We start from the raw sequence: 9,355 nt of genomic DNA on the forward strand, positions 1-9,355 counted from the left end.
TTTCTGTTGCTTTTTGAGGCATTTGTATGGATAACTAACAACTCTCCATCAATTCCATCAGCCTTTCATTTGGGCTACTCATGTGTCTTCCACCTTGCAACTAGTAGACAGTCAAGACTTGTATAGCTTCTTATGACTTATGAGAAGTGTTACATGTAAATTTGTCTTGCAGAGTAAAAGCTCACAGGTCAAAGGCAGTGACAGTGACAACTTAGAACTGGACTTGCTGCATGAAGAGGAGGACGTTTCTGAAGCAGATAACCGGGAAAAGGAGATTCTCATCAATCGCATACAGTCAATAAAAGAAGAAAAGTAAGTGACCCTTTACCTCTGCAGAGCATGCCCTGTGCCCTTGGAGGTAATACAGATAGTAAAGCAGGATATCTTTTCTCCCAAATGATCCAGTTAATTTTGTTCTATAGGCCTTTATGAAGGGGAAAAGGAAAGTACAAAGCACTAACTGAGAGGAAAACCCATGAGAATTAATATGTAGTGACTGCATGTTGGCAGGTTTACCTCTGAGCATGAGCTGCATGAAGTTGCTTGTATCAGAGACACTGCCTTTAGAGTGCTACAATCTCTGTTTTGATGCAGGGAAGATATAACTTACCGGTTACCTGAGCTCGATCAGCGAGGCTCTGATGAGGAGAATGTAGACTCTGAGACCTCAGCGAGCACAGAGAGCTTGCTTGAAGATCGAGCAGGGCGGACGGATACCGAAGGTCAGTATTAAGGTAGTGTGTGCTTTTTTTATTCTCCATCTTTCACCACATGAAGCCAGGTGACCAGATGCTGTCTGATCACAATTGCTTGCATCAAGTTACATGCTTTTAGTTGCTAAAGGATTTTGTTCCCTTAAAGCAGTTACTGGATTACACTGCCATACTCAGAGCTCCAGTAAGCCTGCCAAAGACATTTGCAAAGTGCCTTCTCTTTTACAAACCTCTTCAAATTCTCTCTCTGCATCCCTGCCTTCAAGACACAGATCATCTTTAACACTGTCCAGGCTTAAAGTGCCCCGTCGAACTCCAGTCATACCAACAGCAAATATAAAGCTCCCTCCCGGCCTTTTCAAGTGTACAGAATCCCAGGGCAGGATTTCAGCCAACGAAGAGCCTCAGCTGCCGGTGAGACGAAGGGAGCAGCCAGCGAGGCGAACTGATCAAATCCACTCGGTGTACATTGCACAAGGGTCTGCCACGGCCCATGCTCAGGAACTCTTGGATGACTACGAACCAACAGCGAAGGTCAAACGGAGGTTTTCGGATCCGTACTCTCACGCTCCCTGTATAGAGAAGTGAAAGATGCTCTCTGGACTTCTTTGAAGTCGACTGCAGCCTTGGCTTTAACCCTTTGGAGGCTGTGACCTTGTTTTACATGGCTGCTGGGAAGGTGGCCTGGAAATAGACAGTACTGTAAGGGTTAAACAAGGTTGTTTCAAAAGAATACTCCTCACTTTTAAGTTAAAACCCTGCAGTGAAAGTAGAACCAGTGAGTAAAATACATGGGTTGAGTGTACAGCAAAAGTCCCCGGGCTCTGCTGCCGTGCCTGTTTCCATTTGCCTTACAACGGACTCCAGTGGGACCAACAGTGAGTTTGGGTCAGTGTGTGTTGCCTTGATTTTGTATGGTTTTATAACAACTTTCTGTGTGGTTTACAGAACTGTTCATGTTGTAATAGTCTTAACTGAGACCAAACTATATAAAAACGTTTATTAATACATTGCACTTTTAAAGTTACACGTGTTAGGTTATTGATGCCTGTCTCATCTGATGAACCAGTTCTTCTGAAGGAGGCTCTGAAGTGCATTTATGCAGTACAGCCCCAGAGGGCAAGGTGCCACCATACAGAAAGTGTTTTGGCTCTGCACCAGCCCTCCATGGCATTGCTGTGAAATCCATGCTCTGTCTACCCTGCTCCATGTTGGAGTATGCCAGGAGCGTGTGCTTGAGCCCAGAAACCAGCACTGGGAGGGGATCCTGCCCCTCTGCTGCGCTCTGGGGAGACTCCCCCCCTGCAGCCCTGATCCAGTTCTGGGGCAGCAGCACAAGGGGGATGTGAAGCTGCTGGAGCCAGGCTGAGAGAGCTGGGCTGGGGCAGCCTGGAGAAGAGAAGGCTCCTGAAGGGGAGACCTGAGAGCAGCTCCAGTGCCTAAAGGGGCTGCAGGAAACCTGGAGAGGGGCTTGGGACAAGGGCCTGTAGGGACAGGCCAAGGGGAATGGCTTGAACCTGCCCGAGGGGAGACTGAGCTGAGCTCTGAGGCAGAAGCTCTTCCCTGGGAGGGTGCTGAGCGCCCGCCCAGCGCTGCCCGTGCCCCGCCCCAAAATGGCGCCCGCCCCCTGGAAGTGGCTCTGAAGCCGCTTCCGGTAGCGGCCGGTGGCGATGGCGGCGACGCGGCTGGAGCTGAACCTGATGCGGCTCCTGAGCCGGTGCGAGGCGCTGGCGGCGGAGCGGCGGGACCCCGAGGAGTGGCGGCTGGAGAAGGTGAGGTTGGGACCCGGCACGGCGGGGGGGAGCCCGGCCGCGGGGGTTCGGTTCGGCTCGGCTCCTCGACTGCGGCAGTGAGCGCTATGGAGGGATGGAAGCGCGGGCTCGCTCTCCGCCCTGGCAGCCTCTGCCTGACAGAGTGTTTCGCCTTAATGTCGTCGCTTAAAAGCTTTCTCCTTCCTCAGTACGTGGCTGCTCTCGAGGACATGCTCCGGGAGCTGAAGCAGCAGAGCAGGTGAGCCGCGCTCTGACCTGGTCGGGGGGAGGCTCTCTTGTGGGCTCGTTGTTAAAACCGCTTCTTTAAGAGCCATTTATAGGGGCTTTTCTTCCACTGATTTTATTGGGAAAATAGCCTGAACGATAAGAAATTCTGATAACTTTGGGTTTTCATGTGACTGTTTTCATTGCTGATAGCAAGCCAGCCCCCGAGCTGCTGAATGAATACTCTCGCAAAGTGGACTTCCTGAAGGGGCTTTTAGAAGCTGAAAAACTGGTAAGATTGACTAGTTTGGATTGTAAAAACCTGTATTCTCTGTTTATGGCTACCCTGTTGCCTTTATTTTATGTTTCAAAGTAACTTAATAAAATCTTTGCAGGCAGCCTTTGTGAAAATGTGAATGAATAGGTTGCATTTTTGCCTTTAGTTAGAAAGGAGCTGTGGTATGAAAGGAGAAACTTGTTTCCTCTTTGAAAGCAAAGTACATCTTCCCTACATCCTTCTCGCCTCTTTGGTGTGCGGTGCAGGGGCAGGTACTGTCCTTGAGGCCTGACCCCTGCTTTGAATGGTACCACGGCCATCAGGCAGGCCCTGGGGTGCCAGCAAGCTGTGCTGCAGTCAGTGCAGGTCCAGGCAGAGCTCATTGTGGACAGCAGCTGGGAAGGGCTCCCCACATCCTTGTGGTCTTCCCCCCCACAGTGGCCTCATGCTGCAGAATGTGCTGTTCATTGACTTTGCCTTGCTTCTTCCTATCGCAGCCTTCCTCAACTGAAAAGGCCCTGGCAAATCAGTTCCTGGCCCCTGGCCGCACCCCTACAACAACGAAAGAGAGAACCCCAGCTACCAAAAGAGTTCATCTGCAAACAAAGGCTCGTTGCACAGGCAAAATGAGGAGTGAGCTGCTTGGTACAGTATGTTCTGGTGCTGCTGCTTCTTTAGAGTGCCTCTTGTTGAGTTCTGCTGCCTTTGGTGGCTGTGCCTCACATGTGCCCCAGGCTGGGTGGGCAGTCACCTTTTTCTGTTTTGGATAGTTTAAATACTGGGCACAGGCACCATGCTAGGCCTGGAGGACTGTCTGTTACCACTGGCCCTTTATAATACTCTGTTTTGTTTCTCTTTTTGCCTCCGAGGACCCTTTGGCTATAGATGGTAAGTATAATCAGTTGTTTTCTCTAGCTTTAGTTAACCTGAGTCTTACAAGGAGAGAAGGAGGAAAGTCATGTATTGGACATTGGCCAAAATGTCATTTTAATTTAGTGGCTCAATTCAATTAAAGACAGCAGATTTGTAAACCAAACAAAACTACAACCCCTGACAGATGAAAGCCCAAGTGTTGATATCACTGTAGTAGCAGGGCCTTGTCGCAGCCCATTTTTCTAGAACTCATACAGGAACAGACATTCTAATCATAGAATTAGCAAGAACAATTTACTTTTATTGTAGCTGCTGTTCCATGTGATTTTTAGGAGCTTAGAGTAGGTGTTGTTTGATTCCTCCTAAATACACAGCCACGTTATTCATGTAGGGAACTGGTAGGAATCAGTTTGTAGTTTCTGTAGCTACTGCTGCAGTGGTTGGAGCTAGGCCAACCTAACATGTCCTGAAAGGGAACACTGAGGCACATAGGCTTAAAGCAGGCCCTCAGGGATATGATTCATCTGAGGTTTTTGTTCTTTCAACCCTGCTTTTGATGTTCTGTGTTGGCTTTTCCCTATGGGCAGCAGGTGAGCATTTGAAATCCATGTTCCCTGGGGCAGAGGGCCAAGTAGGGTTTGGACACTGTTAAATCCCTTACAGAAAACTTGTTTCTTCAGCCTGTGATTGCATGGGACTTTAACATGCTAAAACACAAATTTATTTCTTTTTTCTCCAGATTCTGAGGAGTTAAACATAAGGAAGCGGAAGTAAGTCAGAATTCCTCATTCTGATGGTCAGTGTTTTGGGAACTGCTTTCCCAATGACCTTTAAATCCCAGATGTGCTTCCATTTGGGTGGCATGCTGCTGGTAGAAACCAGCAAAAAACAACTGCAGCTGATCTGACTGCTCTTGTTGTCAGAGGTGCAGAGTCTGGGAACATCTTTGGACATCAACCCTCAAAGAAGTCCAAATCCCATTTTTTGTTTCCCCTTACGTTGCTGCAGAGGGCTTGTGTCTGATGAGAAGCAGTCCGCAGTGGAGCTGGATGCTATGTTGCAGCATCATCAGGACATGCAGGAGAAATTAGCTGAAGAAATGCTGAGTTTGGCTCGTAGTCTCAAAAACAACACTCTGGCTGCACAGAACGTGATAAAACAAGATAACCAGGTAGAGTATGTGCAAGGGCTAACCCAAAGATTAAGTGCTAATATGTTAAATACCTATAACTTGAGAGGGGGGAGACTTGGAGGCAGTACCTGTCTGCTTCTGTAGTGGAGATGAGCCTTTCCTCTGAGGGAAGAAATAGTGGTCAGAACTTTCACATCTGGGTTTGAGACCATTTGTTCTCTTGCTCCACAGACACTATCTCATTCTCTGAGGATGGCAGACCAGAACTTTGAGAAGCTGAAGGATGAATCTGACCGCCTGGAACAGCACGCAAAGAAATCAGTCAACTGGCTCTTATGGATCATGTTAATTGTAGTTTGCTTTATTTTCATCGGCATGATTCTCTTCATTAGGATTTTCCCCAAGCTAAAATGACTATTACCTTTTTACTTAAAACTGCCAGAAGCACAGTTGGAAAGTTCTGTTGCCATTATAACTGTCAGCAGTCAATGGCCTTGCCACTTACCCTGTCCTCAGAGAGGCTGTGCATGGCCTACCCTTGCATCTCCTTCTTGTTCAGTTACTGGATTTGGGAGGGGCTTTCTACACTTGGGTACTTGGTTATTTTTTGTTACCTTGTGAATATTGTTGCCTATTCAGGGGAGAACTGGGATAAAGATGGCAATTTTGCTGAGCTGTTTATGAGTTCTTTTGTGGATTCATATAGTCCTGCTTTTAATGTGTCTGTAGCAAATGGTACAGCTCCTAAAAGGCATTTACTCAGTCAAATATAAGGAACAGCTGAAGTCTCAAGAGCTTTTCCTGTCTTTACAGCTTTCTGTACTGCACTGGGACATTGCTGCCAACAGGGTATTTAACCACGCTTTGTAGAGACACAGCTGTAGGGGGTTGAAAGAATGCTGCCGGATGTAGAGTATCAATAGGGAACACAAATTCTCAGGCTCGCCTTTTTCTCAGATAGGTATTTGGGACTTCGAACTTTACAGTCTTCTGCAGTTTAAACTGAATATAGAAGGGCTGAAGTTGCTTCCTGTTACAATCTTTGCTTCCCTTTTTGTTTGCGCAAATGTGCTCACAAGCAAGTACTCATTGGTTTGACCAGAGCAAGCCAGGCTGGGTGTGCAGGGGCTTCGGTTTTCCACACGAGGGTGCTGTCACCATTGGCAAGGGCCGATGTTCTAAAATACGGGATTTTTTTTAAGTACCTAAAATGCTAATTATTTCATGGAACAACTGGAAGCCTGATGTTTAAGGGACTGAGTCCAGATTTGTTTCAGACCCTTTTGGATATCTTGGTACATATCCAAAAAATCTTGTCTTTTATGGCTCTGGGAGTGAGGGGCAGTATTCAGCAGTCACAGATCAAAACTGATGATTTATACAACAGAGGACAGGCATGGTTCACGGCTCTTCAACAAGGCTTTATATTCTGAGATGGAGCTTTACAGGCTTGTGCCATTGAGACAGTATTGGGGTCCTGCTCCAGCTCATGGGGAATGGTCACTGCTGGTGAAACTCTTCCTGCTATGCTCTCAGTAACTATACCAGTATCTTGATAGTAACTCAATAGGAAGGTTGGATCAGATGATCCTTGAGGTCCCTTCCAGCCTGCCAGTCTATGATTCTATGTTTTGATGCTGCAGGGCAGTGTGCTGGTGAATCTAAAGGAGGAAATCTGGAGGGGGATTTCTTACAAGGGCCTGTAGGGACAGGCCAAGGGGAATGTCTTTAACCTTCCAGAGGGGAGACTGAGCTGAGCTCTTAGGCAGAAGCTCTTCCCTGTAAGGGTGCTGAGGCGCTGGCACAGGCTACCCCGAGAAGCTGTGGCTGCCCCATCCCTGGCAGTGCTCAAGGCCAGGTTGGACACAGGGGCTTGGAGCAAGCTGCTCTAGTGGAAGGTATCTTAGCAGCTATAAGCAACTATAGTCACTGATACATCTGCCACAACACCAACCTATTTGTGTCAACCTGGCTATTGAAACAGAAACTGTTTTTAAGCCATCACTGCTGCGAGCTTGATTGTGTAATGTTGGATTGGAAAGGAAGGTGGGGACTGAAATGTGTAAGCGAGAAAATTCGAACAAGTCACTGTATTTGTTTTCAAATTAACCTTTCCAGCCACACAGGTATTTATAACCATGCTTATTATAACTGTGCTGACTAACAGCTTTAGAAAAGTCTGGAAATAAAGAGCTGATGGACAGCGTTTTAGAAAGATGAGAGAACAGTCTTAAGTGCTCCAGGAAAGCATTATTGCACGCTGGCAAACAATAATAGTACACATGACCTGTCCTCCTGAGGCTTGAAAGCAAGAATGATGGGGTAGGATTTTTTCTGGCCTATGTAAGGCAGGGGGATGGAATACATCGTCTTAAGGAGATTCTTGCTTCTTTTCTGGCCTTAACCTCCGCACAGCTGCACTGCAGGGATTCCAGAGCTGTGGTCCACAGGATTAGCTCTTGCTCCTTGTTTTGACTGAACTCGTAAGTAGCACTTTAACAGCTTTTCCATGTAAAGAGCCATTTGCTGAAGGACCCAGGGCTTTTTGTTCCCTTCTTTTTCTCCACTTGTGAAGAAAAGCCTGGGTTAAACTAAAGCCATTCATTGTTGGCAAAAGGTGAAACGAGTTGCTGCAGGGATGGATTTCAGTATTACCCACTCGGGTGGTTACAGGCTGATCTGTATCCTGCTTGATGTGTGATGTTTGCATTCTAGAGTGTGTGCATGCATTCATACATGTACTTAAATGTGGTATACAAGAGATAGAGCACGTGCTTTAGCAGAGTAATGGTGGTACAGGCACAAGACAAGGTGGGAAGCATACACAAGAGGGAAAGGAGCAGAAGCTGGTTCATCAGAGCAGGGGCAGGATTGCAGCAGGAGCCAGAACTGATCTAATTCAACATGTCCCTGCCCATTGGAGGGGCTGGAACGAAATGGTCTCTGAAGGTCCCTTCCAACCCCACCCATCCTGTGGCTCTTATGAAGATTCACCTCCTTTGTGGTTTTATTTGCACTCATGAAAGGTTCCTATAAAGTAACCACTCAGTGAGTTCATCACTTCATTCTTTAGCACCGGGTAAAGCGCTGTATCGCACTGCAGTGATGGGAGAGAAACTCAGGTCTTTGGTGACGTTCTGTGTGGGTTCCATCCGAATTAGTGCTGCCATGTCAGCTCTGTCACCTCTCACATGGCCTGGCACGGGCTGTACCTTCCAGCTCTCCCTGGCAGCGTTCAGGGCCAGGTGCGATAGGGCACCCTGGCCTTAGTGGAGGTGTAAGCTCCCTTCGTGCCCTCTGGGGGCAGGTGAGCCCCGCCGCCTGCCCGGTGCGTTCCTCCTGCGGGCTCGGACAGGCTCAGCGGCTCCGGCTCGCCACAGCCCGCCCGCCCCCCTCCAGCAGGCCTGGGGTGCCCCGCCTGACGGAGGCCCCGCCGCGGGGCCCTCAGCGCGGCCCCACCCGCAGCCAGGCCGCCCTCAGCCGGGGGGCGCGGGAGGAGAGCCCAGGCCAGGCCCGGCCGGCGCCAGCGGGGAGCGGAGCAGAGCAGAGCCCGGGCCGGCCCCGCCCCGCCCCGCGACCGCCGCCTCCTCGCTCCGCCCGGGGCGCGCAGAGGCCGGGCACGGCGCGGATCTCCGCGGAGACCGGGTCGGCACCGCCCCGGCGGGGGAGGCTGGAGGTGAGCGGGTGAAGTAACGGAGGGAAGGGAGCGCGGGGGGGGGATGGCGGGGCCGGGGGTCCCGCTCGGCCTGCGGGAACCGTGGTGGGAAGGGGGGGCCGGGGACCGGCTCCTCAGGGAGGTCATGCGCCGGGACTGAGGGAAGGGCTGCGAGAAGCCGGCTCCCGCCTGCCCGGCCGGGTGGGGAAGGGGCCGGGTGGGCTCTTGTGGGAGCCTCGAGGCGAAGAAAACCCTTTCGTGCTCCTGTAGGGAAAGGAGCGCAGAGGGAAGGATTCCGTCTGAACGGAGGAGGGTCAGGGCAGGCGCCCGACCGCAGCGGTACTTGGGGGAAGCCGCTCTGTGCTCCTGAGGTAGCTTTTAGCGGAGGCTTCAATACTTCGCTCTTAACCCTTCGCTTGAAGAACTTGGGGAAGGTTTTCTTGCTGGCAACAAAACCAGTTGCCAGGATGGTGAAGCCGTGAGGCTGAAGGAAAACGTGTTTAATGGTTCAACAACGGGTTTGTGTCGCGGTCGCAGTTCAGGTGGCATGAGGGTAAATCAGAAGTCGCTCTCTTATGTTAAAGTTGCCAGAAAACCAAGTGCTCGATGGCAAATTGCACTTCTGGAATCGTTGGAAGCCAGGCGGGATGCTAGGTTTTAAGAAGAGTAAGAATAGAATCAGGGATCAGAGCATGAGTGTGCCTTGGGATACCGATGCTCTGTGAGGTC

General features: G+C 49.9%; 2 protein-coding genes across 8 annotated transcripts in view; both read left to right on the plus strand.

The window, feature by feature from the left end:
• The window catches only part of MYO9B (myosin IXB), a 42,085-nt gene extending 40,349 nt beyond the window's left edge, over nucleotides 1–1,736 (plus strand). For 4 of the 7 annotated variants that reach the window (XM_061355889.1, XM_061355887.1, XM_061355890.1 and 1 more), the window contains 3 exons: nucleotides 173–312; nucleotides 595–722; nucleotides 862–1,736. In XM_061355889.1, the coding sequence (XP_061211873.1) occupies nucleotides 173–312; nucleotides 595–722; nucleotides 862–1,301 (708 nt within the window). In that variant the 3' untranslated portion in view covers nucleotides 1,302–1,736. Of the gene's footprint in view, nucleotides 1–172; nucleotides 313–594; nucleotides 735–861 lie in introns of all 7 variants that reach the window. The other 3 variants (XM_061355894.1, XM_061355893.1, XM_061355888.1) reach the window with 3 other exon arrangements.
• Nucleotides 1,737–2,289: 553 nt separating this feature from the next.
• USE1 (unconventional SNARE in the ER 1) lies at nucleotides 2,290–5,638 on the plus strand. The gene is made up of 7 exons (XM_061355895.1): nucleotides 2,290–2,485; nucleotides 2,674–2,723; nucleotides 2,903–2,981; nucleotides 3,464–3,611; nucleotides 4,579–4,609; nucleotides 4,848–5,010; nucleotides 5,203–5,638. Exons 1-7 carry the CDS (start codon nucleotides 2,384–2,386, stop codon nucleotides 5,383–5,385), a joined length of 756 nt encoding a protein of 251 aa, XP_061211879.1. The 5' UTR covers nucleotides 2,290–2,383; the 3' UTR covers nucleotides 5,386–5,638.
• The last annotated feature ends 3,717 nt before the right edge of the window (nucleotides 5,639–9,355 follow it).

This window comes from Neopsephotus bourkii, unplaced genomic scaffold, assembly GCF_033783945.1.
Source record: "Neopsephotus bourkii isolate Nb327-2 ecotype Australia unplaced genomic scaffold, CSIRO-AGI_Nbou_v1 NB_838, whole genome shotgun sequence".
Classification (NCBI taxonomy): domain Eukaryota; kingdom Metazoa; phylum Chordata; class Aves; order Psittaciformes; family Psittacidae; genus Neopsephotus; species Neopsephotus bourkii.

Excerpts from the sequence above, each read along its gene's own strand:
- USE1 (XM_061355895.1), top strand. The coding sequence starts at position 2,384 with ATGGCGGCGACGCGGCTGGAGCTGAACCTGATGCGGCTCCTGAGCCGG. Across the intron at positions 4,610-4,847 it reads TTAAACATAAGGAAGCGGAA|AGGGCTTGTGTCTGATGAGA; the intron begins GTAAGTCAGAAT and ends ACGTTGCTGCAG. Across the intron at positions 5,011-5,202 it reads TGATAAAACAAGATAACCAG|ACACTATCTCATTCTCTGAG; the intron begins GTAGAGTATGTG and ends CTTGCTCCACAG.